Raw genomic sequence first — 17,158 nt, forward strand, 5'->3', positions numbered from 1 at the left:
ATTCTGCACCCCAATCAATGATCACAGCAGCAATGTCCAAGATTCTGCAGATTTTTAAGAGCAGCAAAGAGAAGTAGTAAGAATTTGGAAATAAGAGTTTCAATTGAGAAAACATTGGCTTATGATAATAAATGAACTGAGGAAAGTCAAAAATACATTTAAGGAAAAAATAATTCCCATCCCAGTGAAGAATTTGTAGACCAAAAGCCTGGAGGCCAGGCCAGCTTTGCAACGTATCAGAGGCCGCAAAGCCAAAAGAGGTGTGCTACCTCAATCTTTGAAGTTATTTTTGCTGAAAACCTATATCCTTAGCTTTAGCTCCTGTGAGTAACAACAGTCTTGGCTGATGATAATTTTCCTACTGGAGAAACCAGTCTTATTTTGATGGTCTTGGTGGGTCTCAAGATTCTTATCTGTAGTATCAACATGTCCAAAACTGATTTTATCTTTTCTCCTCAATCCTTTTGTGTTAGGGATCCCTGGGTGGCGCAGCGGTTTGGCGCCTGCCTTTGGCCCAGGGCGCGATCCTGGAGACCCGGGATCGAATCCCACGTCGGGCTCCCGGTGCATGGAGCCTGCTTCTCCCTCTGCCTGTGTCTCTGCCTCTCTCTCTCTCTCTCTCTGTGACTATCATAAATAAATAAATAATTTAAAAAAATCCTTTTGTGTTAACATGGGTACTCTAAGACACAGATACCAAAGGGAATTAAATTTGCAGGAATTTTATGAAGACAAACACTGATGAGGTCAATAGTGTGCTGATAATTGTTCAGCAACTCGGTCTCAACAAAGAGAAGAGCTAATTTGTAATGTTTGTATATTGCTCATCATAATTACTCCACTTTAGCCCATTTCAAGCTATCAACATAGTGTCCCTAGGCCCCAACTTGAGAAGAGATGCACATAATACTCTTGAGCTGGTCCCAGCCCAGAGTGACCCAGTGCACCCTTTTGTAAGTGAAACAGGGAGGGAACATGCTAAGGTTGCACCCCAAAGTGAAGGAGACAGGGAAGGAAGGTTGGATGGGAGTTTGGATGACTGCTTGGGCCAGCCAGAGTTGGCCATCAGAGAACTTCTGTCTGTGCCAGGAATGGGTCTGCACTAGTATTCCTTCTGCCCTGGGTCATACTCAAGAGACACCTGCAGGAAGCATGGCTCATGCACAGATGACACGCTGGATTTCAAAACTCAGCAACTATGCTCTTGGTCAATTACACTCCCGGTAGTTAGAAGTCTTCCAGGTGCATTCTCATGGCTGCCATGCCTTTCAGACTTCTTTCTCCCACTGAAACTTGTTTCCACTTGACTGCTCTTACTTAATAAAGGCTAACCATGGGAACAATGAATTTGATAAAGTTGACCAAAAGCACATAATGAAGAACAAGTCAATCCATCAATTTAAAAAAAGCTGATGTCCAAAATCAGATGAAAATTCATAAGTGGAAGTCAATCAGTAAAAAGTAGTAAATAAGCCAAATGCTGAATAAAATAAGAAATATAAAATCCAGGGAAAGAGCATTTTTTGGAAGACTCTCATTGAAATAAAGCGACATACACATGAGCACTTACATTTCAATTTAGAATAATAAGCCCTCATTTAAATTTCTGTGGGCAAAACAATATGTGCTATACATGATTTTAAAATAAGTAATTCTAGTGTGTGTACATGTCAAATACTACTTTCATTTATTTAATTAAAGGAATACAACCACATGGGTTTGTTTTTTAAATAGATAATAGAGAGCTTTAAAATGAGAGTCCAACAGAACCCAGTTCCTCCCCTCTCCTATTTAGGTCCTGATCTCCAGTATTGTTGTGATGGACATTTTGATGTGTCTCTCAGATGGCCCAGCAAAGAAGGCCTTGCGGTCCTTGTTGCTGGGTGTACCATGGCCAGACTGTAGCTCTGAGCCCCTCCAAAAAATGCCTCAGTGGCAGAGAGCCACCTTGCTCAAGGGAAATCATATGCAGAGACACATCACATTGATGACAGTACATAAAGCCTGGGCCAACTCTGTCCAATTCTAGATGACTCTAGCCCATTTTAGCTCTAGAGCTCCTCTTCTACGTGGCCAGGGCAGTCTGTCATGAGGCTTGCATCCCAGCTAGACTTCTGCATATTCCTGCTTCTTCCTGCATATTCCTGCTTCTTTCCCTTCCACTGAAAAGGCCTCAGTCAAACTCAGAGAAGCAGAGAGTACAATGCTGGTTGCATGGGAGGGAGAGAGGGCGAAATGGGGAGTTGCTAGTCAGCAAGTATAAAGCTTCAGACAAGATGAATAAGTTCTAGAGGTCTGCTGCAACATCATGCCTGTGCTTAACAACACTATATCGTACACTTAAAAGTCTGTAAGACAGTAGATCTCTTGTTGTGTTCTTAACCACAACAAAAAATAAAAGGAAAAGAGGAAAGAAAGAAAAGAACAGGGAAATAGGGATATTTTACAAGAAAATTCATGAAAACATATTTAACAACTTGGAAAATATAAACCAGATTTTAATACGAGAAGAAAAAGAGAATGGAAGGAAGGAAGGAAGGAAGGAAGGAAGGAAGGAAGGAAGGAAGGAAGGATCTTGATCTCCAGAGAATTCCTTAAAAAAAATAAAGAACGTGCATGCAAATCTCCTAGCTGGCATCTGCTCCTGCAGACTGGAACCCAATCTGCGGTACGAAGCAGCCACTTTTTTGAAAGTGTCTATTGAAGTACAATTTACATACAGAAATTGGACATATAAATTTCTAGCTCAATATATTTTCCCAAACCGACTGCAAGGTGTAATCAGGTAAGCACAGAATGTTTCCAGCACCTCAAAAGAGACAAGACATTTCACAGTTACTCTTGAAAATGTCTAATAAAATTTTAACTGAGTGAACAATTTTTCAGACGTATGCAAAGAGGAGAAAGAAAGGAGACATCTTATGCTATTTCCTAAGATAGTGCCCAGAGCTCCAACCCACAAGAGGTTTAGGCCTTAGATGCAAAGCTTGGGGTATTATGCATAGCATAATATTGCTCTCAATATATTTATATTGCTTGAAACTGATCTGTGAGTGGTGCTCATTAACCTACAAGGTCTAGTTATAAAATAAGTAGGCGTATGGAAGGGCAGCAGGAATCCCTCCCGCTGAGCCTGCAGAGGGTCCATCCTTGCGCAGGGAGCCCGCTCCGTCGGGGCAGCAGCACCAAGCATCAGCCTGGCCCTGCTCCGTGTGGCCGCGGCCTTTCCTGCTCACCATTTACCTCCCCGACTCCAGAAACAGAGGCCAAGGAGCCCCTGATGAGGTTCCCGGAGCCCAGGCTTCATTTCCCGGACACCGGAGGGTAGGAGAGTGGCAGCTTGGAGGGGAGGCTACAATCTGAAGCGTCAAGAAGGGGCGCAGAGAGGAGACTCTGAGGAGAAACTTAGCTCCCTCCAGGACCCTCCCTTTACCACACTCCCCTCCCCACACATCACACACTGCACACCTACGTAGCACACACCACAGACACACACATAGCATGCTACACACACATCACACACACCACACACACATTCCACAGGCACATATCACACAACACACGCTACATACCATATACACCACTTACCACATACCACACACATACCACAGACACACACATAGCATACTACACACACATCACACACATCATACATACACCACATACTACATACACCATACACATACCACATGCTGCACATCATACACACACCACATACTATATACACCATACATATACCACGTACTTCACATATGTGTGTACACACAAACTAAATACCATATGCACCATATACCACAGGTACCACATACCACACACGTACCACAGACACACACATAGCATACCATACACACATGACACACATCATACATATACCACATACTACACACACCATACACACACCACATACCAGAGACTCACACATTCCATACACACACCACATATCACAAACACATACTAAATATCAGACACATACACATTACAAACATACATAACACAACACATACTACATATCACACACCACACATACACACCACACACACACCGTATTCCACATATCACACACCACATCCCATATCCCACAAACACACACATATACCTATGAACACCCCCCCACACATACATAGCACACCACACACACACACCCAACACATACATACCTAACATACCACATACAACATACCACACACACACACACACACACACAACATAACACACCCATTCACATTCCTCACCCAGGGGGCAATCTGCCTCTCCTGAGCACCCTGGACATTTGTCTTCCATTTGGATGGTGAGCAGATGATTCAGATGCTCTATGAAGAGAGGCTCTCTCTCACCAAAATGAAACCAAACAGTCCTGGTGGAGGCAGAATTTCCCTTTGAATCAAGAATTTGTGAATATACCATCACGGTTAAAAACACATCCTAAAGAGAAAATACCAGTTCTGAATATTGAGACTCATAAACTTATAATCCAGAAGAGTTTATTACTTAAATCATAAGCTGAAAGAGCCAATGAGTTAAATGGAAGGCAATAGTTGAAATGCTCAAGAATTTTTAAAACTTCCTAAGGAATAAGGCGCAAGAACTAAAATTAGGAATGCAGAAGGACCAGCAATATGCTTGGAGGTAGAGCTTCCATCAAGAATAGAAACCAGAACCTCAAGAGAAGGAATGCAAGTAGAAGGCAGTGTTCTGAACTCAGATGAGTAAGTTCATGGTCAGAACGGTAGGAAACAGAGCGACAGAAGGCAGTATTTAAAAGTGCAAATAGAGTCTGGCTAAGGTAGATGCCAAAACTCAGAAAGGACCCATAATGATTCACATCTATTTCATAGTTATACTTTAGTCAGTGTACTAAATGCAAGTGTTTGTCATTTGCTGCAACAGACCCATGAGGCAGATGGGCTATCAGCGTCATGTTGGTGATGGAGGAAGGGAGGTCCGGGATGAGTACGCATCTCACCCAGGGCTGTGCAGTTAGGAATTGGTGGAACCAGTAGGTGAACCTAGGATGTCTGGCTTTACTGCCTTTGCCCTTTATCTTGGCATCGGCCAACCCACAGGCAGATGCAGCGCGAAAACGGTTAACTGTAGCTCCGGGCCCACTATTGTCTGACACCCTCTAAGACCCTAGCCCTAGTGTTAAACTTTGTAATTTTTTATTTTGTCTTAAAAATGGCTCCCCTCATTTGTTTAAGCTTCAGACCTTGCAAAAGTTGGTTCCTTCCTGCCAGCTGTCAGTAAGAAAGCTGTTAACAGGACATCCCAGGGAGGTAGAGTTCACGTTATTTACAGAGTCCTGTGATGGGGGCAGAGGCAATACTCTCCAAACTTCATGTTGTGGCACACATCTAACATGTTTTATAAGGCTGTATATGTTTAAAATAGGTTTTTATATGCTTTTTAAGACACATCTAACATGTTTTAAAAGAAAGAAGACATTCACAGCTGGTGGTGACCATTCCAAGCCCCACCCAAAGGCTGATGGGCTCAGCGTCTCAGGACACCTGTAATCTACTGGAGCATCATTGCGTGAGGTGAGGTGAGTGAGGAAGGCTGCATCCCCCATTCCTCTGGGTGCAGTGCTTTTAAGGGCTAGCAAGCTAATGTTTATCAGAGTTCTTACCAGGTCCTCAGAGCACAGAGCAAAGGTGTAAGATTGCCAAGGAATGAAAATGAGATTACTACATTACCTCTATTTTTCTTTATTTACTGTCTGTTAGTTTGCTTTCAGGTTTTTAAGCCCAGTTAACAGTGTTATATTAGTTCCAAGTGCACAATATAGTGATTCAACACTTCCATACATCACCCCCTGCTCATTGTGACAAGAGCCCTCCTTAATCCCCATCACGTATTTCATGTATCCCCCCACCTGCCTCCCCTCTGATAACCATTAGTTTGTTCTTTATAGTTAAGAGTCTGTTTTTGATTTGTCTCTTTTTTCCTCTTTGCTCATTTGTTTCTTAAATTCCACATATGAGTTTTTGAAATCATATGGTATTTATCTTCTGACTCACTTTGCTTAGCATTATACTCTCTAGCTCCATTCATGTTGTTGCAAATGGCAAGATTTCATTCTTTTTGATGGATGAATAATATTCCATTAGATATATAATAGATATATATTTTTATATATACATATAGATTTATTCTTTATCAATTCATTAATCGATAGACACTTGGGCGGCTTCCATAATTTGGCAATTGTGAATAATGCTGCTATAAGCATAGGGGTGCATGTATACCTTTGAATTAGTGTTCTTGTATTATTTAGGTAAATACCTAGTAGTGCAATTGCTGGATTGTAGGGTAGTTTGAATTTTATAATTTTAATATTAATTTACTTTAAAATTAGGTAATATATGCTCACAAGTGTTAAGGTCAAAAGACTTCCATGAAAGATAAGAAAGCAATGAATAGAGGTTTTCTTTCCCTTCAACTGAATTTTATGCTAACACTTTTCCCTCTAAGATAGTGACACCTACCCTGGAAATATTTCAAATTTTGGTGCCAATGTTTTCCAAATTTCACACAAGCTTTCTATGGCTCTTCTGTCCCCTTTCTAACAAATTGCAAAATGGAGTCTAAGAGTGAGGGTCAGGGAGGGGAGGGGGCTAACAAAAATTCATCATGCATTGTGGATTTATTGCTTTCCTGTGTTCTCACATAATCATCATAACCCTTACCTATTTTCCACATTTTTTGAGAAGAGAAAACAAAGGCTCAGAGAGTTAAAAGAATTTGTCAAAGTGAAAAAAGTTACCTTGCAGTGAAGTTAAGTGTTCCAGCTAAGGGCTGTTTATTTCAAAGCCATAGCACTACTGCCCAATTCCTCCCAGGATAGTTTTTTTTTTTTTTTTTTTTAAATAAATGCAGTGCTTCTGGCAAGACCATAGGGCAAGGGAAAACATATTCTCTCACTTGTCTCAAAACTGTGTCTCTGCATCTTTAGTGTGGAAATGCCACTGAGTAAAAGCTTTCAAACTACCTGCTGTGCACATAAAACTTTTGTAGGGGAACGTATAACCTGCAAACATGCCCACAGGATCCACAGGCAGCTTTCCTGCCTGCAGGAAACATATTGGTGAATAATTAGAGATACACCCAGAGGTTTAGGTACATGCGCATTCATCACAGTGTCACTTATAATAGCTACCAATGGAAAACAATCTAAATGTCCCACAGTAGGAGAATGATTAAATAAATTAGGGACACTCATATAGTGAAATATTACTGCCATTAAAAATCATATTTTCCAAGACAATTACATTTAATCCATGATCCTATATTATTCCTGGATACTGAAAAGACTGAAAAAGCAGCTACAAAGAACATTAGAAGGCTAATTGGGAAATTTTTTTTTTAAGATTTATTTATTTATTTGTCAAAGATAGAAACAGAGAGAGAGAGAGAGAGAGAGAGAGCACAAGCAGGGGGAGTGGCAAGTAGAGGGAGAAGCAGGCTCTCTGCTGAGCAAGGAGCCCAGTGCGAGACTTGATCCCAGGACCCCAGGATCATGACCTGAGCTGAAGGCAGATGCTCACCCAGTTTGCCAAATAATATCATTTATTTTTTTTAAATTTTTTATTTATTTATGATAGTCACACAGAGAGGGAGAGAGAGGCAGAGACCACAGGCAGAGGGAGAAGCAGGCTCCATGCACCGGGAGCCCGACGTGGGATTCAATTCCGGGTCTCCAGGATCACGCCCTGGGCAAATGGCAGGCGCCAAACCGCTGCGCCACCCAGGGATCCCAATATAATATCATTTATTGAATGCAAAATATTTATATGGTGTTATTTAACAAAATGGGCCAATTCTTAGAAAATATATGCTTATATATTTAGGGATAAAAAGTCATATTTTAAAGGACTATCTTATAAGAATGGAGCTCAAAATATAATATTAAGATAATTTTCATGTTGCTTAAAATACACATGCATAGAAAAAAAAAAAGACTAGAAAGACACACACCATAATATAAGCATTGGTAATCTCTGTAGTATACCAGAGTGAGATCATACGCAATTTTTAAATTTTATCCTTTGTATATTTTATCATTCTTGAATTTTCCTACTGGGGCCTACTAGTAATCTGTTCCCACACCTTTAAGGTATATGCACAGGGAGAAATTCAAGAATAGAGAAAGATTGATTGGGCACACTGCTGAGTCACATCACTAAAAGAGCATTGTAAAACCATCCAAAGTAGGATAAGGTGCCAAAGTAAGTACTGGAAGCATAATAGGTCAAAGTTACATTGTTGGAGGAAGGAGTAATTAGAGTAGGAAGGTAGATAAAGACCTCATCTGGATAGCTATTGGATTTTATTGGTTAATTCGATTTCAAGGCAAAAGATGTGTTATATTTTATTTTAATTTTTTAATTATTGTTTTTAACGAGGCTCCATAACCAGTATGGAGATCAATGTAGGGCTTGGACTCATGACTCTGAGATGAAGACCTGGTTTGAGATCAAGAGTCAGTTGCCCAACCAACTGAGCCACCCAGGTGCCCTATAACATTTTATTTTTAAGGTACTCTAGGACACGCAATTTTTTTTTTTAAATGAAAATATCAAGTTGCAATCCTGTGTGAAAGATCACTCTTGTTGTCCTTTACCCTTGGGACTTGGCATATACCCTCTCTAGCCAAAAGGCAGAGAGGGAAATGGCCATGTTTCTGGATTCCATTTTGTAATGTGCACTACAAAAGGCTATTGTGACTGGCTATCTCCTGGGAAAATTTCCCACTAAGGAAAGGATAAAAAAAAAGAGAGAGAGATTTGGGAAGGAGAGAGGGTGTTAATAAGAGAAAATTTATATATATATATATATATATATATAAAAGAGAGAGAGAGAGAAAAGGTATAGCTTGAGTAATAGTTAGCAGGTCCCATGTGGGGCACCAAAGACATGAAAATGTCTTTGTTAAATGTTGAAAGGCAGAGGCAAAGAGACCAGGCCCTGAAGCAAGAGGATGAGTTTGCCAAGCAAGGGAGTGCAACCCTCAATTGTTCATTCCAGCTACTCTACCTCCCATCCCCACCACCACATCTGCTTGGCTTAGAGTTTATGTCTGGAAGTCTAGGTGAAAATTTTCTTGCAATTTTTTCATGGTTGCTTATGCAAACTCAGCAGAGTAAAAATAGTGTGGATCCAATCTTCCCACACACACCTGATTGGTGGCAGGCCCAGGGCAGACAATGATCAGAACGGGATGACTTTGCCAGAGGAAAAAAATAGGCTGGTTTCCTTGATAATATCAACCCCTTTGGGACAAAGGAAAAGAAAAAGTAGTTATCACCTCAGTTACACCACAATTTAATACAATGCAAACTAAGTTAAAATGTATGTCCTTTATATTCGTTTGTTAAAAATTTTTAAAATCAGTGTGGGTTTTTTTTTTGTATATAAGAAAGACACAGTTCAAATATATTTAGTGTTTGCTGTTCATGATTTGTTTCTTAGCTTTTGAGGTGATAAATCAAGAAATAAAATTAAAGAGGCACCTGGTGACTCAGTTGTTGAGTGTCTGCCTTTGGCTCAGGATCATGATCCCAGGGTCTTGTGTTAGCATCCTTAATCAGGCTCCCTACAGGGAACCTGCTTCTCCCTCTGCCTATGTCTCTGCCTCTCTCTGTGTCTCTCATGAATAAATAAATAAAATCTTTAAAAATAAATAAATTAAAAATGGGGAACAACTACAAATTGTTCAAAGAGAGTGTGATTGGTTCCCCTTTACAGTTCTCTAAGTATATGTGATATCAGGGTGAAAATGCAAACAATGAACACAGAGAACAGAAGAGGGCGTGATTTGGGACCGAAAGTCTAGTTCAGATCTGCTCCCCTGCCTGTAAGAGCACAAGATGAATATGCATAAGTTTGAAAGAGAAAGTAGACCTAGATTAACAAGGGTGAGTAACATCCCTAAAATCAACCCAGTTAACCTCCCTCGCTTACTTACTTCCCCCCCTGTGATTTTCTATGCTAACAGCTTCAATTATCCATTTTCCCCCAGCTTAGTCTCTAAAGACGAAAATCTGTGATAAACATTTTTCTTAATCTTGTAGTTGTAAATTAAATCCTATCAGTTTTCTTGTCCGAGATTGAAAACATAGACAGTGACTTCTGTGAGTGGGAAGAGGTGGTAAGGAGGACCCTCTGTGATTGGTGCCATTCTGCAATGTAAGAAGGAATAATTAAACAAATCTGCAGAGAAAACAAAACAAAACTCTGCAGGGACAGAGCACTAAGAATCAGGAGCATAAGTGCAGGCCTCCAGCAGAAGGTTATCTGCGACCAGCCAAAAGAAGGTCTGCTCACAAAACTTCTTCACAAACCCTAGAATGTTGGGATGGAGAGTAGACTTGATTTCACCTTCTAGTGATGAAAAGCCTTCTGCTCATAGCAGTAGCAAAAGCACAGAAAATAACCTTATAAAAAAATTCAGTGAAGTCATTTGGCACCCGCAGCCTCAATAGATTTATTGAATAATGACTTTGATCTGTGATCTTTGAACATATTCACAAAAGGTTCCAGCCTCTTTGGTTATGGTAACGTGAATGATATGATGATACCCACACCAATATTGCTTTCTGAACACATAAGCCTTCCTGAGTACAGATACTCCGGGCACCATGGGAGGGGAAGAAAAGCAACTTTTCAGTGGCACTGAGTTATTAATATCCCTCATGAACCCTTAAAAAGGAGAACCCAGGCATCTGCTCCCTCTGAAACCCAGCCCCAGCCCCAGAGGAGTTAGGATTGCCCCAGATTGCACAGCTCTACACATAGAACAAAGACACATTCAAATTAGCAGAGTTCTTTAGAGTCAAATAAATAAATACACTCAAAAACATGACATAAATTTATAAAACTGGCCTATGACAGTGGGGTCAGGGATAATAGGGGTGAGTTCTATCTCTACAGTTTTAGGGACCATCATATAGGTGGGACAGTCTAAATAATGAATGTGGCTAAAGACAGGATATGATCAGCCTTCTATGGTGTTGAAAGTTGGTTGTCCCATTTGGCTGTTGATTGTGGCTCAAGTTAATGGAAACTCTTTGGGGAGGCTTTCCTTTCAGATAGTCCAATGTTAATAGTGTTGATGCATTAATCACCTTAATTAATAATCATCTATTGGTCTTAGACCTCATCCTTAGTGAAGGCTCGGGGCATCTCCCTCAAATATAACTATTCGGTGAACAGATGATAAGAGGGCCTGTGTTCGTCCCTTCATTTGGGAGGCAAGGGGAGAAGATAGGCCTGAGAGCCTCTTGGAAAGAGGTGGGAGGGAAACTGTAGATGAGGGACTCATCTGTCACATTGTAGAACGCTATATGTCCGGACTCATAGTCTAAGAAAACACCAACCTTATGCACAGGCTCTCTGACATGTTGACCTTTTAAAGGTGATGAGACCCAAAGACTATAATCATCTCCAATTTTTAAGCCTATAAGTGAGAAGAGGTCCCCTGGTGGCTTTGGGAGATTGCCCTTTCTGCTCACTGAGTCCTTGCAGATGCCAACTTCCCACTCCGTCTTGTTGCCCACCTCCACCTCCCAGTAGTGTCTCCCACAGGTGAAGATCTGAGCGCCCAGCACAGTTGCAGACTGGTCAAATCGTTCTGGATTGTCAGGTAAGTGCTGTCGGATTCCTCCGTGTCTCACACTCTTCAGATCCTCAGACAAGACAAGGTAGGCATTGGCTGTAGCTGGGTCCAGGGTTATGTCCGCTGCAAGAGGAGAAAAGAATGAATCCTCCCTTGCATTCTGGAAAACCCTTTTAAATATGTGGAAGCTAAATTAAATTCTTAGTTTCCAACCCTATGTTAAAAATATAATCTAGGTGATTATGGTGAGGATTTGTATTTCACCCAGGACAGAATCTCTGAGCCCTTCCTGCACTATTTCGCAAATACTAAGAGAAAATGTCTAAAAAGACACAGAAGTGAGTCATGGGGATGGTGATGTTTAGCCTGCCTGAGAAGCGAGAGGAATCTCTGATGTAACGGCATGGAAGTTGTTCTGTTTACAGCAGAGGTTTAAAATTCAGAGCTAATTAGCCACACAGGGCATACTCTGTCATTTGTATTCACTTGAGCCAGTGTTGGTTATGGTTCTCCAGCTGGGGGGAGAGAGAGACAGAGGCACTCACCTTTTCTGAACTTCTACTTAGGTGCCAAGCATTTTCTGTACATGATCTCATTTAATCATGGCACTTTCCCCCACATCTTTATAAAAGTGGAAACTGAGGCTCACAGAAGTTAGGAAACTTGACCAAGATTACAAAGTCACTGAGTGTTTGAACAGCAGTTCCTGATCAGCATGTTTCATTATGTCAGGCTTTTTTTTTTTTTTTTTTAAAGATTTTATCTATTTATTTGACAGAGAGAGGGGGGAAAAGAGAGTGCAGTCAGGAACAGCTGCAGAGGGAAAGGGAGAAGCAGGGTCCTCACCAAGCAGGGAGCCCAATGTGGGGCTCAATCCCATGGCCTGAACCAAAGGCAGATACTTAACTGACTGAGCTACCCAGGCATCCCCATTATGTCAGGCTTAGAAACAGCCTCATATGAGTTAGTGAGACCACCTGTGACCAGTGCCATATTCTGAGAGGTCACAAAAGAGGCCTCCAACCATCACTGAACACCGAGACAAAACTAAGTGCCCCTATTACATAATTTCATACTTTTATTTATAGATCAAATCCTAATCATCACTCATTATTTGAGATAAATGTCTCAATTCCACTGAAAGTTCTATAAAAGCAAAGGCAAACCTGTCTAATCCATCACTGTAGAAAAGCTCAGAGCTGAACATCACAGTGCAGGGCATTTAGTGGGCACTTATCAAATATGTACTGAATCCAAGCCCATTAGGCCTTCTTCTGAAGGTCAGATTGCCAACAAGGTAAAAGTTGAAAATGAAAGCTAACCTCTCTTGGTCTTAGCAAGCCTAAATATCTAGAGCATTCTAAAAAAAATAGTTTGAGGGGTGCCTGGGTGGCACAGTTGATTAAGCATCCAACTCTCAGTTTAGCTTCAGGTCATGATCTCAGGGTCTTGTGATCAAGCTCTGCCTCTGGCTCCATGCTGGGCATGGGACCTGCTTGAGATTCTCTTTCTCCCTCTGCTCCTCCCCTCTCCTGCTCTCTCTCTCTCTCTCTCTCTCTCTCAATCTCTCTCTCTCTCTCAAATAAATCTTTAAAAAAAATTTAAAGATAAAAAGATAGCTTGAATGTTGCCTCATTAGGACTTAAAAGTAAGCTTAGGACTTAAGTAGCTTTTATGCTGACAAGAACAGAGGCAGAAACGCAGAACCCCCTGAGGATGTGTGTGTGTGTGTGTATGCAAGGGGATGAAATGAACAAAACAGAACAATAAGACAAACAAAGGAAGAGCCAGGATTCCTTAGAGAGGAAACAAAGGCAGATGAAATATCAGTCAAGTCTGCTCCAGACTGCTCCAGAACAGAGGGCTCTGTGCCCCCAGCCCTCCCTGAGGTTTTGTGCTGACTCAGGGTGCCTTTGCTGAGAGCCTGACACCCAGATGGCGAATATTCTATGTCAAAGGGAACTGCCTAGATGCTCAGTTTTGCATTCCTTAGTATACCCTGAAGTTAACTCCACACATCGCTGGAGGTTTGACAAATCGGGCTGACTTACTGCTGAATTTTTTTAGCATCTCCCTCATTCCAGTGATGCGGCACAGAGTCAGTCCCGTGGTGGTAGCCTCTGGACACTGAAGCAAGAGTGGCTCACTCCTACAAGAGGGCAAAAACAGTCACTCTGTCTCCCCTGCACAGACCGCGTGACCCGCTCCAACACGAGAGTCCAGCTCATTTTACCCCAACAGCATGGACACCCTCATCCCCACGGTGACAACCTTATGTCAGCAGCAGGACACCCCTTTATCTACAACACAGAATGCAAACCTACCTTTCCAGTGTTCCTTTCATATCCTGAGGGTATAAAAGAAAGAGGGTTAGTATCTGTGCACTTTGACCTCCAAAGACAGAATCCAAAGACAAAATCTAGTCCTTGGTAATCTCACAGAATCCCCTTTCCATGGCTCTAGAACACCTTGAGTGGGCCAAGAGTGTGGTAGGAAAACATCCCCAGCTTCCTCCAGGGGTGGGTTCCTGTGAACGGGAGAGGGTTCTCACAATGACTAGACTACTTTGTCCTTTCCATTCCTTATGCCGTCACTTCATCAGGAGAACCCGGTACTGACAAAGGAGCCCAAGTACTGATCTTCCTATCCAACCTCAGGGGGTCAAGGCTCAGAAATAGGAAGTGGCTCTGGGAGTGCTGAGGTGAAGCCTGTGTGCAGGTGGAGTGTGTTGCTGGAAACTTACCAAGTCAAATAGCAGCATTCTGTGGAGCCAATCTAGGAGAAGAACCAAAGCTGCACGTGGCTCCCACAGGCCCCAGAGAATGCAATAGTAGCCCAGGAAGGCCACAGAGCAAGGATGGTGAAAAATACAGGCACGGAACAGAATTCCTCGTTTAGATCACCTATTAGCTACTTGACAGGCAAATTACCACAAGTCTGAATTATGAAACAAGTGCTACGATAAACCCACACCATAAAGAACAATCACCTGTAGTGCATATAATAGTAAATAACTTCACCAGCTCTTTGTGAAGGTGAAATTTAATGTGCCAGCAGCACATAGTAAATGATCATTAAACATAAAATAATTGACAAAGCTGAAGTTGCAGACCGACAGGCATAGCAGAAATTGGAGTCATCATCAGGCTTGGTTTGGTTAAGTATTCTACTGGTTTTTGTTTGTTTTTTTCCTCTGCCACTTTAAGACTTTATACTATAGAATATTAATTCTTCAGGAAGATTATTTTGGGGCCAGAACTTAGTTTCTCGGTAAATAAAGAAAAACTTATTTTGCACGGCTTGAAATATTATGGGTTACTACAGTGTTGTTGTTGTTATCCCATTGATTTTCCCAATATTCTTACCTCAAAAGATTCTATAATGGATCTCTGACACGTAGACTCTATCTGTTCAATCATTTTGCTCAGGCTTCTTATTTGTTGGGTCAGCTTGATCTCATTGTCCCTTAGTTTCTTCATGTTCTCTCTTTCTTCCTTTTCCAGTAACTGGAGCTGCAGCTGCTCCTCCTCCTTCAAAAACTGGTGCATTTTTGCATATTCTGACACAACAACCTGTTTACAGGCCTTCGTCTCTTCCTGACATCAACCCACACACATGCACGCACACATACATACAGAAATGATATAATAAAGTTAGCACGTAGATTTTTAATCCTTACAGTCCTAGAGTTCCTCTGCGACAAGTCTTGAAGCCTGACACACACATATATCCCATTACGTAACTGGGTAGATACTGTGATACTTTAGAAGGTATGTACGCTATAGACAGAGTAGTAAACAAAACCAAAATTTCTATTCCCAGAAGGCTGTCATTCTAGTGGGAAAAAATAAACAAAAATAAACAACTATGACAGGCGGGGATCCACCTTTTATAAAAAAGAAATAAAGTAAGGACAAAAATATGAAAAAAAGTATGTGTCCAGTTATTCAATAAATATCCAATGAAATTCGGCACTGAATCACACCCTAGATACAGATGCACATCATATATACTCCCTTTAAGAACTCAGTTTATTGGGACAATCAGATGGACACACATTTTTTTTAAATATCTACACATTTAGCTCTTTGTTAGACCCTCAAGTTCCAATTTGTGACTAACTCAAGCATTTGTGTAGGTGTACTAATCTAAACTATTATTTGGTCTTTATTTCCCATTCCCATTGTCTTTATATTTTTATTTGCACTCTATTTTTTCTGCAAAGCATTTGAAATATTCCTTTTTTGTGGATTTTCATCCTATGTTGTCTATAACTTGTAATTTTAAATAATTATAATCAGAGCCATAATAGAGGTGGCCATCAAATTGTAGAGGTGGACTATGAATGGGGTGGGGAGGAAAGCAAGCCTGGGGATGGGGGAATTGTTTGAACTGAGTCTTGGGATAGCCAGGTGGACAAGCAGAGTAGGAAGCCCAAAATAAGGACACTGCATATTGTAGGATTGTGATTAGAAAAATTTGCCTTGGTATTTCCCCTGGTATTTCACTAAGTATCCCTTTAGCCCCTCTCATAGAATCATCTACAAAACCCAAAAGTGAGACAGATACTGACCTTGCACAGTATTACTCTCTCCTTCTCATGGGTTAATATAACCTGAGTTTCCTTTCTCTTTTTATGCAAAAGATTTAGGATTTCCTTGAGTTTCTCCTGAAATAGAAACAAATTCTCTGTGGCAGATGAGCAGAGCACCAGCTTGTGAAGAAACCTTGAGGACCAATAAAAACAAGATGAGCAGGATATAACACAAAGGGTGAAGCAGGATCCACGCCAAGTTTGTGGCCCAGTGCCTGGAGACCACCACCCATGGTTGTCACCAATAGAGAATATTATGGGAATAAGTGATGGAACATGAATTGTATTCTGTGATTTATATTGAGCAGCCAATCTTACTTTGTGACGCTCCTCAGCCTCACTCGAGGGATGCAATCTGTTTATTCCATGACATTGACTTGAGAAAGCGTTTACACCCTGCTCATCATCAGAGGACACCTTAGTGCCTGCCAGCATTCTCCCAGAGGCGTCTAGTTCACCCTCACTCTGCAGCACCTGGGATCGGAGCTGCTTGCCGATGCCAGCCAACCTCCCCAAACGCTCATTGGGCTGGAAGTGTGGGCTCTCCAAGGTCCTCCAGCACTCGGGACAAGATAAAGGAGTGTTATGCTCCTCCCAGCTCCTCAGGAGACACACGAGACAAAAGCTGTGCCCACACTCAGTGGTCACAGGGCTGGTGAAATAGTCCAAGCAGATGAAACAGGTCAGTTCTTCCCTGAGATTCTCCATCAAATCTGATGTAGACATTTTCACAAAGAAGGACATCAAGGCAAGGTCATGCCTCTATTCTGGGATTAGAGAAGTCCTCCCTGAGGTTTCTATTGCTTTGAGTAACAGGTGGATGATCAGTTGCTATGTTGTTGATACAAGAAACTCTTACTCTCCTCTGTGCCTGATTTTACCAATTGACACATAGTCTCCCAACACAAAGCCAATTATGACTTAATGTGGAATCCTTGTACACTGGGTTC

At 41.5% G+C, this 17,158-nt stretch overlaps 1 protein-coding gene across 1 annotated transcript; it reads right to left on the reverse strand.

The window, feature by feature from the left end:
* Positions 1-11,186: 11,186 nt before the first annotated feature.
* TRIML1 (tripartite motif family like 1) lies at positions 11,187-16,934 on the reverse strand. Its single transcript, XM_055315677.1, has 6 exons — positions 16,527-16,934; positions 16,188-16,283; positions 14,980-15,210; positions 13,939-13,961; positions 13,666-13,763; positions 11,187-11,737 (listed from the first exon to the last, which is right to left on the reverse strand). The coding sequence occupies exons 1-6, from the start codon at positions 16,932-16,934 to the stop codon at positions 11,187-11,189; spliced, it is 1,407 nt and encodes a 468-aa protein (XP_055171652.1).
* Between the last annotated feature and the right edge of the window lie 224 nt (positions 16,935-17,158).

This window comes from Nyctereutes procyonoides, unplaced genomic scaffold (genome assembly GCF_905146905.1).
Source record: "Nyctereutes procyonoides isolate TBG_1078 unplaced genomic scaffold, NYPRO_anot_genome, whole genome shotgun sequence".
Taxonomy (NCBI): Eukaryota; Metazoa; Chordata; class Mammalia; order Carnivora; family Canidae; genus Nyctereutes; species Nyctereutes procyonoides.